Here is a 20,885-nt window from a genome sequence, read left to right on the forward strand (position 1 = left end):
TGTGGACTACTAGACTTGTGGTCAACCAGTCGACTTCCCTGTGAAATGGAGCTTCCGTGAGAGATCTTTTTATTACTTCCGCTATATTTATTTGATAACTCTGTCTTATTCGTGATGTAATAAACATTTGTGATGATACTATTAATAATTTATTAGCTTATGTGTGTGACTAATCTCTCGACGCACATAAAATTTTGCACTCTATTTTATCCTTAAAAGGGTGTGACATAAAATGCTGGGAAGCGTCCCGTCTCTTCTAGCCGTGTCAGCCAGCTGTCAGCCAGCTGTCAGGCGTTGACTCCTCTAGCCGTCGCCGCGGAGCTCGCTCTCCACGCGGAAATCGAGAAATGGGAGATTTTCTGTCATGGCGTTCCGCTGTCTGGTGCAAACCCAACTCTCTGATCCTGAAGATTTTGTGGGGTTTTCAGGCGGTGTTCATCACAATCATCCGTATGCGTGCAGGGCGAACACAAGGTGTTCGTGGAAATGCCACGCAGCCTTGGTTCAGAAAGGACAGTTCACGCAGCAAGGATCAAAGGCTAAAAACCGTCCAACATGTAAGAGGATCAAAGAGAAGGTCTCTCAGGTATCAAACATCCGAATTGCATTGCATGTAAGATATTCAGGTAATTGCACCCTCATTGATGAGTCAAAACACACTCAATTTCGAATGCAGTATCACTCACACTCCCACCACGGATCTATCCATGGTTTATATACTAGTTCCAAAAGGGTCACTGTAGTAGTATGGAAGTTGGAAATCTTGACCATGTGGGACCCATGTCGAGAACTGCTGCTACGCGTATGACCACTCTACTTACCTTTGTCTTTCACAGGACTAGTCCACCATTAGACCATGGTTGTTACCATCTACCTTGCTTCCTCAGAGCTTCTTTCATCCACCTAGTTGGCCAGAGCTTGTTTGCAAAAGATTGTTCTTGTTCTATTTGGATGATAACTCTGTAGCAGAAGCAGTCCAATTTCATCACTTGTACTGCAAGCAACCAGTAAAGCAGAGAGAAAATGGACATCGCGAAGCTTGCAGGGGTTGATGCTGTCAAGCTTGTCGTGATGATTGTGCAGGCAGCTCAGACTGTTCGCCAAAACAAGAAGACCTGCCAGCAGCTAGTCCACCATGTGCAGATAATCGGTGACCTCCTGAAAAAGCTGCAGACTCCGGAGATGATGCAACATCCAGAGACTAGGAACGGTCTTAATGAGCTTGAGGAGATTCTTCGTGAGGCATACATGCTTGTCACATCCTGCCAAAACAACAACTACATATACCACCTGTTCACAGGCAAGAAGCAGGCAGATCAGTTCCGCATTCTGCAGAATAGGATGAACTCGTGTCTCCAAGTTTTCCCACTCATCAGCCACATTGACACCGCAGGCCGCCTGGACAAAATTCTTGAAATCATACGGCCTCCATGCTCACAGGTATGGTAATTGGTAAGATAAAAATTAATTTGTTATAATTGCATCAATCATAAGTAGTAAGAAATAGTCTGGTTAATTTGTTCCATGAAGGTCTTGTGTTGAAAATAAATATGGAGCACCTCTAAATTGGTATGGGTTAATAAGAAATAAGAATTGTAAACTGGTCGTGTGCAAGCTTGGTGACAATGAAAACTTCTTTAAGTTGTTTTTCTCCAAAAATATGCTTGAGACATTGTTGAAACTTGAATCTTGTGAACCTAATTGGCTACGTGATTCCTGTTCACCCCAAAAAAACTGATGGTCCTCGTTATTTCTAGATAATAGTGAATATGAGAAACAAAGTGCACTTGGGGGAATACAAATTTGTATAAATATGGCATGACCACATTTACATGTTATTCTTTCTCATATTTGTAGACTTCCTATGAAGCATCATGCAGTAGTATAGTAGGATTCAAATTATCCATGTCACATATTAATTTATTTTAAGAAACGTCTTCTTTCCAGATTCTTGGTCCTCAGACACCTATTTTATTATTTCAGGTTGTAAGAGATGTGCCAAGACTGCTTGCAGGTTGCTCATCTTGTGACACCAGGTTAGAATGTGCAATTATTTTAGTGTACCCATCCTTTTTTGGCTGGCTTGAACCTGACCTGAGCCCGACGTCAGGTAAAAAAAAAGAGAGATTTGAGTTTCATTTCAATTTTTAGACAATAATGTCAATCTATTTGTATATGCTAAAAATACATAATGGATAAGTTCCATAAATGTTAACAACATATTTCCCTGCCTAATTTTTGTTGCACATTCTGGAGACTTCACTAAATAACCCCATTAGTTGGCTTGACATTTGAGCTCCCTTGTGTTTTCATCATTCATAGTTCAATAACTAACATTTAGTAACCTGTGGTTTTGCTAATAGTTTGCATCTGGGATTTCTTGTATTGGCATTTTTCTCAATGAGATGTGGGATTCCTTGAATTGGCAGCAGTTATGGTACTTTGCATCCTCAATTATATTGAGAGTCTTGAGATTCTTTAGTTATTTGGTTATGTTCTTGCACACTACCAGAAGAATCAAGTCTGTCTACATGGTTTTGTTATGCGGTTTTTTACTTTAGAGAGAGAGTTTCGTGAAAAGTCCTGTACACAATCTTGAATTTTGAACCTTTTTTATACTGATATGTAAGATGCAAGGATAACATTTTTTTCTTCTTCCTTAGATAGCACGATAGAATTTACTCAACTTGTTAGTGGCAGGACTGAAGCGTATGGTGAAGTTAAAAGGTGCTCCCTCCAATTGAATTGCGCAGGTATGGCCCATTAAATAGAGAAATGGTGATCAGAAACTACAACAGTATGCTTGTGGAAAGTAGCATTGTTTTGGAGCGCCAAATAGATTGATTTTAAGGGTCTCAAAGATCTTTCTCCTGTCATAACAGAGGCACTCAAGTTCAGTTTGTCCCAGTTGGTTGATGCTACAAACAACTTCTCCGACAGGAATCTAATTGGCAACGGTAGCTTTGGCTGTGTTTACAAGGTACGTGTCCCCAACCCCCCCACTAACACATGCCAAAACAGGGTAAACGAAATGACGCCCTAGAATGCATTTAACAAACTCTCATTGAATTTTGACCAAGGTAATAGTTACAATATATAATTTGTATACATGTAAATAGCATGACTAAATTTTTCAGAAGAATTTCTTTCATCTGCTTCATTGATGAAAATATGACAAAGAAAGTCAGTCACCAAAGTGGCATCAGATTTCAACTAAATACATACAAGCATATATGAAGGAAGGACAGGCCTGGTGCAAGCGGTAGAGTCTTACCGCCTGTGACTGGAAGGTCCCGGGTTCGAGTCGCAGTCTCCTCGCATTGCACAGGCGAGGGTAAGGCTTGCCACTAGCACCCTTCCCCAGACCCCGCACAGAGCGAGAGCTCTCTGCACTCGGTACATACAAGCATATATGAACCTAAGACTTTGAAAAGTAAAAAAAAGTGTCATATTAAATTACGGATATAAGTTTGCCCCCCTATACTTTGATATGGTCATCACTTACAGATATAAGTTTGACCTTCTAGACTTTGATACGGTCATCCCGCTGCAGCACTGCTATTGAGGTGCCTTCTATAATCTTCTATTCTATTTCAACTGTGCTAATTTGCAATAAAGTGGAAAAGGTCATAACTATCAAATAGCATTGCAATTTTACATTAGATTAAAAACTCCACTATCATGTAATCGAACTCTTTATTAGGTGCCACAATAAAACTCTTCATCACTATAGAAAGGTGTGGTGGGGTGCATTGTAGGTCCGTGGGTGCATTATTGTACTCTTTGGTACCCTCTCTTCATAATCAAATGATACGCAGCTCTCATGTGCGTTTGAGAGAAAAAACACTAGAACTCTTCATTGAGTAACCCAACCAGTTTGCGCAAAAATATTGATCATCATTTGAATATTATGTTTGCATTCAGGGTCAACTACATGATGGACTTGAGGTTGCTGTCAAAAGATGTTTTGAGTTACCTTCTTCACCTAATCAACTGGATGTCCAAGATTATGAATTTCAAAATGAGATTTTCTTTCTTCCAAGGCTTCAGCATACCAATATAATTAAGCAGGAAAGAGAGAGGATTTTGGTCTATGAATATATGTCAAATGAAAGCCTCGACTCCTTCATCTTTGGCATGTGTTCACTATTTTTTAGGTCATCTCAATTTTATACAAAATATAATGTGCTGTAGTCAGCTCATTAGAGTAAGCATTCTGTGCTTAGGTGCAAGGACAAGAAGGTTGCATCTGGACTGGCCTACACGCTTTCAGATAATTAAAGGAATAGCTGAAGGGATGCTTTATCTTCATAAGCTTTGTGGACTACATATTATACATGGAGATTTAAAGCCAAGTAACATTCTCTTGGATACCAACATGAAGCCCAAGATTTCTGATTTTGGATTATCTAGAACATATAATCCGGGAGTAGATGAAGAGTTTGCTGACTGCATAGTGGGCTCAATGTAAGATGTTATCAGATTGGTATCACGATTGTGATGGGTCGGCACAAGAGGCTCTTTCCTTCTTATTTTTCGAGAACTTACATTTTTTCCCTGTTGTAGTGGTTTTACTGCCCCTGAATGTCGGGAAAGACGTGTTTTCTCCATCAAGTCTGATGTATATGGCTTCGGAGCATTGCTTCTCGAGATAATAAGTAGACAACGGTGCTTTTCACTTGCAAGTGGAGAATCTGGTGATGATCATGGATTTCTGAATAAGAGGGTGCATAGAACTTTCATACTATCTCCATCTTTTTCAATAATAAACATCCAGCATGGACCTTTTAGTTAAATGCACCACTAACTGCCACTAAAATGGCAATCTATGATGTCATTTTTATTTTACTTTTGTTCCCTCACCTCAGGCGTGGCAGTTATGGAGAGCAGGCAGTTTGATCAAGTTTGTTGATTCACCCCCAGGCAACGAATCTGAGAGGATGGAGATACTAAGGTGCATCCAGCTAGCACTGCTGTGCGTGGAAGAGAACTCTGCAAACCGGCCCACCATGCAGGAGGTTGTTCTGATGTTAAGCAGGCAGCCACATTTTTGCGCTAGCCACACCTCAGCATCCAGCTTACCTCCGGGGCTGCTGAAATGGTGCGCGCACACTCATAGGTATATCTTGTTTTGGCAACTTGGCGGAGCTTGTCGAATGACATCCAGGCATCCTGAAGATGCAAAGCATTAGCATATTTTCGCTGAGCGGGCAACCATGGATAGCATGCATGCCAACACCCTGAAATAGAACATTTTGGTCAGGGTCTCTTCAGGATCTGTTCATTATCGGCAATGGCGGGTGTGTTTGTACTGTTACCAGACCAGATTTGTAGTATCAGTCAATATTGATGTTTTCACTTGTCTAATTTCCTGCAAGAGCCTTGGTGGCACTCATGGTTGCTGACCTTGCATGAAGCTCATTTTCCGTCAATCAGGTTCTCTGGTCTGGGAAGCAAGATTCTTGTTTCTTTGTATGTGCATGAATTGGATCAGTTTTTTTGAGAGTTTTAGGCAGTGCCCTGTCTTTCAACTAAAGTCAAAAGACAGATATCATCCATTACAGCACTGCAGGTGGTATACCACCGGAGAAAAGGCATGAATTGGATCAGTTTGGAGGTCATATCTCTTCTACTTCATTTAAGTGGCAGACTCCAGATCCAACATAAAAGAGATTTCAGAGGAGCCCCTTGAGAGTTGATTAGAGATCCATATTTCTTATGATTTTTTATTGAAAGGGAAGCAATAGATCGTTCATAGCTGCTGGCTGGCCGGAGCTCGCCGTCCATAACCGCCGGCCAGCCGGCTGCAACTGCAAGCGCGCAGTTCCCTCGGTGTCGTCGCAATGAAGCAATCCAGGACCAGGACGGGCAAGCTCAAGCACGGCGACCACAGAAATGTAATGCCACGCAGCCTTGGTTCAGAAATGGAATTTCACTCACGGAATCGGGTTGACCTCCGTGCAACGATAAGATCGGGCTCAATGACAAGGTCTCTCAAATGCCAAACATTCACATTGCATTAACTGCAGGTGAGAAATTCAGGCAGTAGAAATTGTTATAATAACTTTCGCATTCAGTATCACACACCCATCCCAATTCCCATGTCCTTTCTTCTTCCCTACTACCACCGGGCGCCGGCTGGCCTGCCTGGTCGACCGCTCCTGCTCATCCCAGTACCTGCCTGCATTCCAAGAAAAAGTAAACGCTGGGGGTGGCCTTGTAGCAGCTGCCAGAGCGGTGGAAGCGGTCTGGCGCCGTCACCCGGCCGCTGTCAATGGCGGAGCTATCGTCCTCCGTCATATGCCGGCACCGGCAGCTCTTGCTGCAGAACGCCCTGTCGCCTCTGTTACATGCATAACCGTACGCCATCGTCAGAAGCCAGAGAATTCACGACATCATAACTGACACATGCATGCATGAGTGCCTTAGCTTGTATGTGGCGAATTGAACTGACCTGTATATGTAGATGTCCATGCCCTCGGTGAGCTCCCTCTGGCAGAGGAAGCAACGCTGCAGGAACGACCAGCTTGGGATACTCGGAACCAACATGGGAGCAAGTGCCAGCTTATGACTCATGCACGCTCGTCTTATCACTACTGGAGACGGTGTTCTGCTTGCTGGTACTTCTGTGGGTCGCAGCTGCTGTTGCTTTTGCTGCGCGGTCGTCGTCCTTGCTTCGAGGACGCCTAACCCGGCCATGGCTGCCGTGTGTTGTGCAGCTACAACAATTGTTGTTGTGATTATTAGCACTCAGGTATGCATTGTTTACTCTGTCCGTTCCAAATTAGCTTTGGCTGAATTCGAAGTTAAAACTAGTAAGGTTGTCCATGCAATAGTATAGGTAGCTAGTTTTTTTTCACAGTACCATTTAGATTTTTTTACACGAAAATATCTTTTACAAATAGTTTTTGTCTTTTATTGTAATTGTCCTCTCTCCATGAGCCCTCGGAATGAAATACATATAGCTATCATCAACCAATTCCTTAAAACACCATCAAGCAAGTGTGCCCCAATTCAACATCCCATAATAAAAATAAGGTTTATACAAAGAAAAATATCCCAGTAGTGCTCCTATAAAACTTTCTAAATTTAGTGACACCCTAAATCATCCCTCTAACTCAGATCAAATTCGATTCACTCCCTGTCTAGCCTATCTTAAAAATGGGAGGTCGAGGTTTTACAGAATTGCTATGGATAAAACGATTTAGGGAGGATTTATGTTTAGAATGGAGAAAATAGGAGATCTAATTTTACGTGAACTCTTGGAGATGCTCTTAGTTTAAAGATATTGTCATTTTCCTATGTTCTTCATTTTTTTCCCTCCCCTATTTGGTGGCTGTGGATTCCTCTCGAGGCCAAATTAAGGTTGCCTTCAACTTCATCTTTGTGAGCTCCATTCCTCAACAAAACTACTATTCGAGTTTCCCAAATGTTCAGTTCATTGGCCCTCTTGTAAGTTCTAAATTTTTTATGATCCTATAGTTTCTCTTACGGATTCAGTTGCCTTATTATGTGCTATGGAGCCACTAATGCCTCAAGTAGCCACTAATCCATTTTGTATGTTGACGTGAAGAGCGTGAAGAAACCGTTGTATCTCTTGTTAGATGCAGATTTCTATAATAGGTGGATCTAAATAATTATAACCTTGAGTCCAGAACAATATCAATCGTATTTTTATTGGCTCTTCTGTTAAATCTAGACCGTTAAATGATCATTAACATCAACGGTGCATAAAGTATTATTTTTTCTCAATTAACCTTGTAATTTCTAGGTTCTTTAGACGAATATGGTACCTCCTTTAAACTGTTGTATTAATATAAAATATCTAGCACTAGTATGTGTATTTGATATGTGAGATGATATTTGTTTGATGTTTGTTGCCAGAATGAAGCCGGAATGAGTTTTGATTTGTGTTATTTATTTGAGCTTCGGAAGAGGATGGAGCGTGGCTCCGTCACAGTGCTAGTAATGACCACATCCTAAGCTAGAAATTAAATAACAAAATCCTGTGAATAGAAGTGCCGTACCAGGTAGGATACTCATACATGGGGCACTTCTGGCCTTTAGATGAGAAATTTTCGAAGCCTGTTGTTGCTGAAAAAATAACGACCAGATGGCAAACGAAGTTAGTTAAATTTATACTATGTCCTGGAGGTAAAATAATTAAAGCACTGTGATCCACCTTCTTAATCTTTAAGCATGTTCCTCTACAGTTAGGTTCATTTTATGTACATCAAAACCTTTGCAAATTAACCTTGAGTTATGGTCTAGTCATGGTTTTTGCCCCAAGATTCAAAACTTGTCTTAGTTTTCTTTAGTTAGTATAACTTACAATGGCTTCTGTGACAGTGTTTCTTGGAAACTGTAGTGTTGCTGCAGCTGGATTAAATCCTAAAAATGACCAGGAAACATTAAGGATACTCATCATCGGCAATACAGAGTGGAAAAAAGGGGGTAGCTAATCTATGGATACCTTGTGTAGGCCCATCTTTTGCATGCAACTCTGCAAACACTCAATCGACAAACATATCAATATTTTTTCCGCAAAAGGTTGTCATTTGAAAATTTCAACATATGAAACATGAATGCACACACATATGTTTTGTATATTTGAATACATACATATGTTGCAGATCAGCTGGAATATATTTCAGACTTCAATATTGTGAGTTAAGTGACTGATTTTGAAGATCTATAAAATTCCATGTTAAGTTATATATGTAGGCATGCCTTTTTTTTCTTTTACAAAATAAAGAACAGATAAAAAAGAGTACCTTTGACACGGTTATCCATCACCCGGAATGGTTCTGATATGCCTTCATGAACTCTCTCATCTTGGGCGCTGGCCAGCATTACACCCATCTTAAATTTTCCAGTTCTGGCACAAAAGGACGTTGTCTGGAAAAAGGCATCACCGAGACATGCCTCTCCCCCAACAAGAACTAAGATGCGATCACCGCCTAGGACTGACGATGCTTCTTCTCCTGGTGGCGGAGACACAACAGAGCGATTGAACTCCTCTGAAGTCCAGTAATCCTGACCATCACAATTGAAGTCACCATGGAGAGCTACGACCTCAACAGAAGCTGAAGACAGGGGACCAGATGTGATCTTCGTGTTGTTCTCATCGAACAAAGCAACTTTGAGAAGGTCACCCTCATCTGCTTTTATTTGATCCCATGTGTAATATGTCTCACACACCTTATTCACAAATCGCAACTGACATTTACTGTGCAGCTTCCTCTTTAGTGGTCGCCTAAAAAATGTTCAGACAAATTAGTAAAAGTTAGCTGATTGATTCTTTGTAGAACTTTGGTATCTCTATGTAACTGAGGAAGGATTGAGGAACATACCCTTCATCTGAATCGTCAGGCTCAAGTGGCTCAATGAGAACACCTCTTCCCCGACGAGTCTGCATGACTTCCTTTGGCATGGTGGTCAGTGAGCCAAAGTACTCTTGCATGACGCGTGCAGTAGGTAAACCACAATTATAAATTTTTAGCTGATCAAGAAGGTTAAAACAATGCTTGCTTGGCACCATACTGGGCGTATCCAATATAAGGCGCACTGGACATATTCTTTGGTGAGTATAAAATAGCGTACCTACAGAATATTAACCCCATAAGACAAATCATTTGTCCTACTAGTAGAAAGATTGCTCAATTAAGTAACACAGTTGCAGCATTCATGGGTGAGATCAAAATGTAGAAGGCTAAACTTACAAAACTGATTAAAGTCATGGGTACCTTACAAAAATGGTTGAAAAATACTCCTGTAAGCTTGTAAGCTAAATTAACTTACAAACACAAGAATATTAAATAAACTAACCCAGAGTCCCACGCAAATATGAGTCTGTACACTAATACAGGTTTTCAATTTTTTTCTAAAGGACGGCAAAAGTTTTGCCGCTATTTTTATTAGACGAGGAAAAATAAAAAGCAAGTGCCGGCCCAGTTTTTTGAGTGAAAACCGGGCCCAAAAACCACACAACTAGAGAGAGTGCACCATTCATCCCAACAACCTCGACCACTTGGGTACAAAGACTGACAACTAACAACCACTTGCTCAACACTGAGCCAACTTGGTACAAAAAAAAAATGACCCAACTAGCAACTCCACTGCATGGAGACCTGGCTAACAACTAAACAACTCTGGGTACCACAACCCTGGAGCACCACCATGGCCAAATGACAAGAGCAGAACGGCGGAGCGGAGCTAGAAATATGCCTCGTGATGCCCACTATCAGCAGCCGAAGCCAGCTAGCAGCAAGCAGATCCAGCCAACTCCACCACGGAACTGGCCAAAGCAAGGGAGAAGGAAGATGGTGAGGAGGAGAGGGCCACAGAAGGGGAGGTAGAAGCCCCAGCCGCCCAACCAGCCACTACATGCCCCACTGCCGAACCCGGCCGCCTTCCACACAGCACCGGCCACCGAACCCACAGATTCGGCCGCCAGCAACGTGGATCTCGCAGCCCCCCGTATGGATCCGGCCGCCGCCCACGCAGATCCAATGACGCGCCACCGTGGGAGCACAGCATCAAGACCCTGCGCACATGGCCAAGCTGCAGCAGCACCGGCGGTAGCCACCAACCAGAGCAACTCGTACACGGCGTCCGTGCTGCCGCGAGCGACCATGGCGCATCGCAGAATTGAGCCGCCGCCCTCCATGCTGCTCGTTGGGCACAGGCCGGCAGCTCCGGCGGCGGTGAGGGCGAGGTCGACGCCATGAGGGCCTGGAGGCGAGGAGCAGGGGGACCGCCCGAGCCTCCCGGATTGGGCGATGCGGGGGCGTGGTTGGAAAAAAGAATAGGACAGGTTTTCAATTTGAATATAACCTATCGCGCGTGATTTATTTTATTTGTTGCTAAGGACAAGACTATGCTTCTTTTACAACTCCTTGATATCAACCTATTTATAATTTGGACTACAACTACAAAGAGTGGACACAACCACACCTACAGCCAGAGAATGGATACCAAGCGAAAATGTCATGGATTGATGGACCAAATAACCATCACTGCAGAAATCCCGTGCAAGGTTATTAGAGTTTCACACTTCTTATTATTTGGGAAATTTGGAAGGAACGGAATGCAAGGGTCTTCCCGAAACATGAAACAAGCCCTTTGTCACTTTTTGCACAAATCAAGGCCAAAGCCGGGTGCTGGATTGTGGCGGGAGCAAAAAGCTTATCAATCTTCCTTTCAAGATAGTAGTCGGTGTTACTAGGTTTGGCTCCTTTTTCTGGTTTTTTATTTCTATTAATCAGTCAGTTTTTAACTCCTCTGTTAATGAAATAGGCACAATCTCGTGCCAAAAGAAAATCAATGCCGTAGATGCATGCCTCCCTCCTATGATCGGGCTAGGCTATATATTGAAGGAGGTTTTTAATTATGAATACACCTATTATATTTGCTGCTCAAAATACAATTGCACTTTTACAATTCTTTAATATGAATCTATAATGCTATACTCCTATTAATGGGTTTAATTCCAATTTTTTCTAACAAAAAGTTGAATTCTAGTCATAGACAGTAAAAGATGGTAGTATAACCAGTAAACAGAAGGACCAATATTTTAAAGTTGTATGTGTTGAAATCACAGAAAATTATTGGAGATAAGCCCAATCAACATATCAATTTAGGAATCAAATAGGGCGACAATCCAATGAATCAAAGAGCCATACCAGTCCCATTGTTCATAGGTTGGTGGGTTAAGTTCTGCCAATGATCTTGATTTTGCGGTATCCGAGCCTGCTGTACTTGCTGGACAAAATGACAAGTAGGTGCCAAATAAAATTAGTGTAAATAATTGGAAGAAAAATAAGGATATATATAGTCTTGGTTGTTGGACCTAGGTAGAAATTGTGCCTTAGTTTTTCTATTACTTACACTAGCAGATGGTCCTGTGCAAGGGATATCAGTGTTTCCTATAAAATGAAGCTGTGTTTGTCCAATTGTATCCAGCCCTGAAAATGAGGTGGAAACATTACGGTCTGCATCATTCAAAATACTGGGGAGAAAGGAAGGAGGCAAGTTTACAGCCAGGCCACTGAGGGTGCACTTTTACACCTTGATTGTGTACTAGTTTCAAGCGATGTACTAATCTTTAATGTTCACTGATTTGAGGTATATGTATGCACAGGTAGAGCATGCATCTCCTTGCGCTATCTGGAAACGAAAAAGAGGAAAAGAGAGAGCTTCAAGCCTTATATTAACTGACTCCCCCCACCTTGAGTTGAATTTTGCCATAGTGGGTTATGCATGTTAGGCATTGGGCCATTTGGTTCTGGACGACCATCACGAACGCCTACAAAATGTTACTGTGGTTAGAAATGCAACTGAACTTTTCATCCTAAAAAAAACCCAACAAAACTAGGTTCATCAAACTTTTATGCCAAAAGCAGCTCACCAACATGGTAGCATTAAATTACCTGGTAATATAACTAATCAAGTGGGGGAACACATATTTCATCAAGAAAAGCTAGATTCCATTTCTCAATATTACTTTGAAGAAATTAGGAAATCCCTTCTTTTTGCTTAATTTTATGCTAAAAAATACTCCTGTATTTCTTTCTATAATGTGTATTAGCATTTGAGAAAGACTTTCAAGGTATGCTTTGACCATTAATTTTCACACTAACAAAATCAATGTCTTACTAAAGACATGTGAAATAGGAATCTATTAATGTATATTTTGTGCACCAAACATACATATATTCTGACTAGTAGATAGTCCAAAATTTCAATGTTTGACTTTTTGAGAGGTAAGGAATTGTTTGTGAAAGCGGAGATCAGGAACAGACTGAATGATTTGATATGGAGGCTAATTATAGTCTATGGGCCAGAACAACCTGAGCTCTCTTTTTCTTTCTTGGGGGAATTGACGGGCACAGTACAGTAATAGTGTTTGCCTATAGTTACTGGTAAGGAAACACTGGACAAGGGGATAACAGGTTAATTGTAGCCTTCATTGATTCTAGTGATGACTGGTACTAAGAAAAATAAAAAGGGAAGGATCAAAGTATACATGGAAAAATAATCAAATAAGTCTGGTGGTGAGTAATATAGATAGGGTGCTGATTCAACAAACAGGGAAGATAATATTCCCTCATTGTATGCTCTCCTTTTGGCCACTGGGGAACAAACTACAAAGAAAGCCAAATAGTTCTTTTTAAGAAACATAGCCTACTTTTTTTTCTCGAACAGAAACATAGCCTACTTCATGAGGGGTTTAGAGAGTTTCAAGGATGAATGGGATAGATCATAGATGCAAGAGAGATGACTTATGAATGCTTATATTCAGTGGATAAGTGGGCATGAATGGGTGTGTTTTCCGAAATGTAAGTTGTTTTAGTTTTGTCCTAAGAAAGATAATAATCTCCGACTATAGTTGCCGCTATAACTGGGTAGGAGTCGCTGCACTAATTTGTTGGGCGTTACGGTTGAATATAAACGATATGGTATTTAACATTGCTAAGTCTAATACTTGTATACAGCTAATTTTTAGGGCGACGTGCTGGATCAGATAGTGGTCCATGCTGCATAAGGAGGAGGAGCGACCACTGTTCAAGATGGGTTGCAGAAGTTGGGAAACTTTGATTATGGCCGTCTTTTCGAAGTTTGGGTGGAACATCAGGAATCGTATTGAAGCCTAGTTCTTTTTGTTGTTAGCCCTGCTCCTAGTTCAGTTGAACCGTGTGTTGCTTTTTTCTATCTCTCTTGGACGTGAGAGTGTGTGCCTTATGGCCTTGGTTTGTATCTTGACTTTCAGCTATGTATCATCCTCGGATAGTAGAGGCTGGAACTTTATTCCGTTATCTAAAAAAATAGTTGCCGCTATAACTAGCTATGGCTGTTTTAGGCACACTACTACATAAAACTTTTGGCGGGTGGTCATTTTCAGTTTCTGTAGGCGGGCATTCCCTCCGCCTGCGCCAAAAGGTCTGAGTTAATCAAGAACAACGCAGGCGGCCTCTCTGCCCGCTGCAAAAATAGCAACTATAGAGGCAGTCTCCTTACAACGTCCACCTCGGTTAATGGATAAAAAAACAAAAAAATAGAGCCCGCCAGTGAACCCGTTCCCGAGACCACCGGCGAGCCCACTCCTAGCCCCGAGCCTGATCCGCCACCGCTTGAGGCCGTGCCGCTGCTCGGAGATGGGGAAAGGGCGTGGATCTGCCGGATCCACGGTCGGTGCTGGGGAAGGTGCACCGGATCTGCCGGATCCACGGTCGATGCTAGGGAAGGAGGGGAAGGTGCACCGGATCCGCTCGGTGGTGGGGTGGGGCACCGGATCCGCCGATGGTGGAGGTGCTCTGGCTCGGCGGTGGAGAAGGGGAGATGGATCCGCTGGATCCACACTCGGTGGTGGGGAAGAAGGGAAAAGGGGCGCCGGATTCGCCGGATCCACGCTCGTTGGTGGGGAAGAAGGGGAAGGGGCGCTGGATCCGCCGGTGCTGGAGGTGCCACCATCGAGCTGAGGAGGTGCAGCCAGTGGGGAAGAAGGGGAAGGAGACGCAACCCCGCCGAGCATGCACCGAGGAGGCGCAGCCCCACCCGGGCATGCGGCCCCCGCCGCCGAGGCACGGTTCCCACCGGGCAGCGTGCGTGCTCGCCAAGTGACACGGAGAGAGGGCTGTGTTGTACTGTGGGGGATAGAGAGAAGGGGTGGCGCGGTGAGAGAAGGAGGAGAGGTGTTCTTGAGTGGGCTAGGGTTTCCTCATTCGCTTATATAGTCTGAGTTGCTAGTGGGCCTAGATGGACTGGCGGGCTATAGAGATGGCAACGGGTCGAGTTCGGGGTGGGTGGAGCGTCCATGGACCCGCCCCCGAAACCCGACAAGCAAACCCGCTCCGCCCTCGAAACCTGTCTCGAGTGAAAATCCACCCCCACCTCCGAACCCGACCGGGACCCAAAACCCGATGGGGGACCCGAGACCCGAGTTCATGACAACACGCCAGGCAGAGCGGAGGAGTGCAGGGGTGCAGCGGACCGACGGAGCAGAGCCGCAGAGGGGCATAGGGGCTACAGGGTTAGACGAGTGGAGGCGGCGCCGACGGAGAGAGAGGAGGTGGAGTCGACGTGGAGAAGGGAGAGGGGAGGTGGCGACCGGCTTGGGGCTGCCGAATTCGAGGCGGATAGGGAAGAGGCGGCGGGGCACAGGGGCATGGTGGACCGGCGGAGTGGAGCCACGAAGGGGCGCAGGAGCCGCGGGGTCAGACGGGTGGAGGCGGCGCACCGACGGAGAGAGAGAGGAGGTGGCGCCGCCGCGGAGAAGGGACGGAGGAGGTGGCGACCAGTTTGGATCCGGGCCAGACAAGGAGGAGGCGGCGGTGTCGTGCGGGACTTCGGGAGAGGAGAGGAGGGGAGAGGGGAGCAGGTGTGGCTGCGGCAGGGGAGTGGGAAGAGGAGAGGGGAGCGGGTGCGGGTGTTAGTTCGGGTCCCCGACGGGCACCGGCGGGGGAGATCTCAAACCAGACCCCGACCCGCCCTGTTTCGGGTCCCCGAACCCACAAACCCACGGGGCGAAATCTGGACCCGCCCCCGCCCCCGCCGGGTCTGAAACCCGCAGGTTTCGGGTCCAAACCCGCCCCGCTGCCATCTTTAGCGGGCTGGGCCAGTATTATCAAAAGCGTGCCTTATATAAATGGACGCCTGCGAAAATGGTCCATTTTTTTAGGAATACGACCACCTCTGTAAATCAATTTCTGGAGGCAGTCATTTTCCAACCACTTGCGTAAATACGACGTCTGCCTCTGTAAACCTATTTTGCGAGACGAACAATTGTGAATGCCTCCGTAAATAAAACGACCGCCTCCGTTAATCATCGGGTATTTTAGGAGATGGTTGCATTTTGTGACCGCCTACGTTAATGTCTGGGTAGTGTCTCGCAAAATTATTTTTGTAGTAGTGGCAGTGCGCTGCTATCTGTAATTATGTTCAATTTAGACGTTTTAGCTCGCTATAGCCAGGTATTAGCCTTAGGAAAACCATGTCACTAAATGTCCGTAGCTTGCTATTTGTTACACTAGTCCTAAGTCAAATTCTTTAATTTTAACCAAGTTCATATAAAACATATTAGCATCTACAATACCTTATGAGGAAATTCCTTCCTTAGCCCTAAAAAAAGTTTGGCATCCTTCCTTGGCCCTTTTAGATTCGAAGTTACTTACTTTGCCTGAAATCCAACTTTCATTCCATATATAGCCCTTCCGGCCGATTTGGCCGCTAATAGTGTTAAAGTCTAAATAATCCTCAAACCATGCGAAAATAGTCTAAATAATCCTCAAAATGAAATATATAAAAACTGAACCTACCTATTTCAGCCAGGGGTAAAATCATCAAAAATGAACTTTTTTAGGACCAAGGAAGGAATTTTCTCATTTTCCCATACCTTGTTTGTGCTAGGTTTAGTGCAATGTGACGTTGTAGATGTCTATGCACTTTTCTGTAAACTTGACCAAAGTTGAGCGGTTTGACTTAGGACTAAATAAAAATGACTTACACTTTGGAGTAATTTCTAGTTTATTAGAAAAATCATGATGACCCTTTTTGGCCTTTATATATATATATATATATATATATATATATATATATATATATAACAGGTAAAGGACCAAATGTTTGGAGTTGTATGTGTTCAAAGCATAGGAAATTATGGGAGATATGTCCACATAGTTACCCATTCAACCTATGACTTGTAGGAATAAAAATAGGATCACACCATCCAGCAAACATAAGTGTCATACCAATTCGGTTGTTCCAAGCTTCAGCCTCTGTTGACCAATCAGGAACTTGATGTCGTTGCTGTGCAAAACAAGTAGGTGACAAATAAAATAATTTGGGGGCACTATGGAGTGGAAGTAAAATAGGGTCCACCTTCTTAAGCATGCTCATTTACAATAATTAGTTGAAAATACTCCTTTCCGTTCGAAATTATAAGAGATTTTAGTTTTTCTAGATACATTGCTTTTACTATGTTTCTAGACATAGTGTATATATCTTAATGCATAGCAAATGTTATGTATATAGAAAAGCCAAAACATTTTATAATTTGGAACCGAGGGAGCAGGATTAATTATGTACATCAAAACCTAGTGTTATCATATAGTTAACAGTTGTGTGCTATAGATGTAAATCGTGGCTTATTAGCTTTCATTACTTACACAGGTAGCTGGTTCTGTAGAAAGCACAGAAGTAGTTCTTTGAAACGGAAACTGGTGGTGTCCTCCAAGCATCGGAGTTATACCCCATCCTAAAAATGCGGAGAAAACATTACGATCTGTGTCTTCTTGAATTTTATTTAAAGATGACGAGGAGGAAAAAAAGAGCTTCAAGCCTTAACCATTTCCATCAGCTTGAGTCGAATTTGGACATGATGGGTTTTGCATATTAGATATTGGTCCATTTTGATCTTGATTACCATTGTCAACCCGAGCTTGCGCTACAAAAATGGTATTGGTTAGAAATGCAACTGAAACTTGCATCTTAGGATGGAGGAGGGGAAATCCAAACTAAACACATCAAACTCGTATGCCAAAAGCAGTTCTCCAAAACAATAGTGTTACTATAATCAAAACTCCTGGTAATGTGCCTAATCAAGTGGGTAACATATATTCCATCGAAAAGAGTACTAGTTTCTATTTCTCAATATTACTTTCAAGAAATTCCTTCTTTTCTATTTTATTTTATGTTAGAGAACATGTCCATTCAAACACTCAAGATGTTGAACAAAAGTATCGCTAATCTTTCATAGAAACCATTATAATTATGCCAGCCTTGTCATATATAAGTACTGATTTGGTCCTCCCCATAATCTTTCACAGAAACCCACTTGTTCCTAGCTATTTCCCATGCGGCCATGCTACTCTCCAAGCTTATGTACCCCTCCGCCTGAGGATGCTTTTCAGGCTGTTTGGCGCAGCAAAGATTTGCGCCAACAGAAGTAGATTTGTTAAATTCACGAGCAGTAGATTATAAGTTCCAATATCTGAAGTTGAAAAGTACCAACAAATCAAGACTGTAAATAAATAGTCTCAAATACAGAACAATGGATAATTTGTCATTGAATCTGAGAAAGAATATGTGTACTTACTTCTGTTTGGCCTGTCATGGCCCCGAACAAAGAAAGGATTTGATAATCCTTCTAGAACTCGCTCTTGAGTTGGCGACACAACCATCACCCCAAGCCTAACCTTCTTGTTACCGGAGTTAATGAATATTGAAAAATCACGGTGACGTTTATCCCCATTTTCAAGGTTAAATCGGCCGTTACTCACTATCGATTCTCCTGACTGATCCACATTTACTGTTGCTGAATTTCCTTGTCTTGCTTTCTTTATGTTGCTCCTGAAATCCTCGATGGACCAATTGTATTGGTTATCATTTTGATTGAACTTTGCATCAATGACAACCAACTCAACAGTTGCAGAAGCAAGGGGTCCATTTTTTACAGTTTGACCGCTATTATCAACTAGAGCTACATGTATCTCTATGGTTTGCCCCTTTTCAATTTTTTCAGTCACGTTAGATTTGAATACAAGTTGGTATCTCGGTTGCTGCTCTTGATTCCACTGTGATCTGCGAAAGAAGGAAAATACTATGGTAACTTATGAAGAAAATTTAATAATAGTTTCACTAATAATGCAATCCTGGCAATGCCCTGAAAACAAAAGATATGATGATACATAGAAAATAAACAACACCTTGGAGCGTTAGTATGAAGCTCCAATTGTTTGCGTAGATCATTGTGACTTTCATTAAGCTTCTCCAGACTTTCAGTAAGCTTCTCCAGATTTTTGCCCAACATTATGCTTTGATTGTTGTTACTCTCAATATGGTTCTCGAGCAGTTTGCGCATTTCACTGGTCATCTCATCCTTAAGCTTTACCAGAATCTGTATCATTTTACCCTGAGAGAATGTTAACTATTAGTACAGGTACTGTGGTACATTGGGGGGGGGGGGGGGGGGGGGGGGGGGGGGGAGGGTTACAAAAACAAATTTACCCACATAAAATTTATGGTGACAAGATATGATGGATTTTTTTTTCAAGTTTCACATTTAACTATGGGGTTCAAATGTCCAGTAGTGCATTTCGATTTGGAACACAGAAAACGGAACTTGAATTCAGGACATGGTCAAATGCATATGCAATGAATAGTTTGACGATACTCAGCCTGTTCCGAACTGTTGGCTTGTCGTTGCTGGTTCGTGAGGAAGTACTGCTGACTGGTTTATGTAAGAGAAAATACTTTCCGAGCTGAAAACACTGTTCATGTAAACAGTGTACGTGTGAGAGGGCTGGCCAACACCAGCCAGCCAGCCGCTCCAGCCGAACAGGCTGACTAAGTGGTAGCGCAACAAATACTACTACAAGAACTGCTGCTAGGCACGCAGCTCCCCAACAGGCAAATCTCTGAGGTCTGAGACAGGGCAGAAGGGGCTTGGATGGCAGGGGAGCTACTAGCTATCGGGAGAGGAAGACGACGCAACCCTTGTCCAGTAGTGCAAAATCATGTGCAGTTTGTGAGGCAGATTTTAGCAAAATGTGCCAAATGCACACGCAATGAATAGTCTGACGACACTACTAAGGTTCGGTTTAGTTCCCAAAAATTTTCACCCTAAACTATTACATCAAATCTTACGGTACATGCATGGAGTATTAAATATAGACGAAAAAAAACTAATTGTATAGTTTGGTTGGAAATCACGAGACGAATGTTTTAAGACTAATTAGTCCATGATTAGCCATAAGTGCTATAGTAACTGACATGCGCTAATAATAGATTAATTAGGCTTAATAAATTTGTCTCGTAGTTTTCAGGCGAGCTATGTAATTATTTTTTTTTATTAGTATCAAAAACCCCTTCCGACATCTCAAAACATTCGATGTGATATCCAAATATTTTCATTTCGTGAACTCAACACAGCCTAAGTGGTAGCGCACCAAATACTAATAGGAGAATTGCTGCAGAGGACGCAGATCCACTCTCGATCCGGCAAATCTCTGAGATCTGAGACTAGGCGGATGGGGCTTGGAGAGAAGGCCTGATCTCTCTCTGACACGTGCGCGCGAGAGGAAGGGAGAGCTGGAGTCAGAAGACCCCACGAACGGCAACGTCGCAAACGCTGTTGAGTGTTAGGGCCGGCAAGGCCGCCTCCGGTATCGCCGGGAGCGACACGGGTAGATAGGCCAGTGATGTTTGCAGCTCAAACCATCGCTCAGATGAGATCTATGAAACCAGGAACTGCACTGCCACGTTTGTAGTTGTTTCCATGAGAAAGCTCCAAAGTCCAAATGCTGAAGTCCAGTAGTGCAAAATCATGTGCAGCTTGCTGTGAGGAAGACTTTAGCATAATATGGGAAGTATATACCTTGTTCTTATTTTTCTTGGTACTACATCTTTGCACCTCAGAGCTTCTTCTTGGAGGTGTAGTTTCCTCTACAGACATGTCATCACTTGATCCCCTGCAAGTGAGGCGAGATTTGAAACAGAGCAAATGAAGAGTTCCAAGCTGCACAAGAGATTTGCGGAGGGCATACCTTGGCTCACACTCCGTCCTCGGTCGCTTCATCTTCCTGGCCATGGCGATGGCGTCCCCTCCTCGCTGCTTGTGACTGTGACCTGTGTGATGCGGCCGGCTCCTCTTTCTTGCAATTCCGATGGCCGCTCAGGTAAAGCGTTTTTGATGTATGATATGATGATCAGTTGGTAGGAGAGCATAAGCAGTATATATTATGATTATCATTATTATATTCTACGGTCTCTAGTAAGCCTACTCACTATGTTCTTGAATATATGTCGTTTTCGCTTTCTGAGAAACAATTTTGATTAAATATATATTAAAAATATTAATATTTATAGTATACAATTAATATTATTAG

The 20,885-nt window shown here is 42.9% G+C and overlaps 1 protein-coding gene, 2 long non-coding RNA genes and 1 pseudogene across 3 annotated transcripts; 1 reads left to right on the forward strand and 3 right to left on the reverse strand.

Moving 5' to 3' along the window:
- Positions 1-268: 268 nt before the first annotated feature.
- On the forward strand, positions 269-5,606 carry LOC136482907 (cysteine-rich receptor-like protein kinase 5; annotated as a pseudogene).
- Positions 5,607-6,036: 430 nt separating this feature from the next.
- On the reverse strand, positions 6,037-16,777 carry LOC136482909 (uncharacterized). Its single transcript, XM_066480064.1, has 11 exons — positions 16,749-16,777; positions 12,230-12,307; positions 11,890-11,966; positions 11,685-11,763; positions 9,354-9,603; positions 8,775-9,256; positions 8,474-8,503; positions 8,333-8,391; positions 8,028-8,094; positions 6,455-6,719; positions 6,037-6,343 (listed from the first exon to the last, which is right to left on the reverse strand). The coding sequence occupies exons 2-11, from the start codon at positions 12,270-12,272 to the stop codon at positions 6,166-6,168; spliced, it is 1,530 nt and encodes a 509-aa protein (XP_066336161.1). The 5' UTR covers positions 12,273-12,307; positions 16,749-16,777; the 3' UTR covers positions 6,037-6,165.
- A 404-nt stretch (positions 16,778-17,181) lies between these two features.
- On the reverse strand, positions 17,182-18,494 carry LOC136482910 (uncharacterized). The gene is made up of 3 exons (XR_010765245.1): positions 18,095-18,494; positions 17,345-17,443; positions 17,182-17,254 (listed from the first exon to the last, which is right to left on the reverse strand). It is a non-coding gene; the product is annotated as an uncharacterized lncRNA (long non-coding RNA).
- Positions 18,495-18,802: 308 nt separating this feature from the next.
- LOC136484372 (uncharacterized) lies at positions 18,803-20,643 on the reverse strand. The gene is made up of 3 exons (XR_010765926.1): positions 20,544-20,643; positions 20,375-20,468; positions 18,803-18,910 (listed from the first exon to the last, which is right to left on the reverse strand). It is a non-coding gene; the product is annotated as an uncharacterized lncRNA (long non-coding RNA).
- Between the last annotated feature and the right edge of the window lie 242 nt (positions 20,644-20,885).

This window comes from Miscanthus floridulus, chromosome 9 (assembly GCF_019320115.1).
Source record: "Miscanthus floridulus cultivar M001 chromosome 9, ASM1932011v1, whole genome shotgun sequence".
In the NCBI taxonomy this organism is placed as follows: domain Eukaryota; kingdom Viridiplantae; phylum Streptophyta; class Magnoliopsida; order Poales; family Poaceae; genus Miscanthus; species Miscanthus floridulus.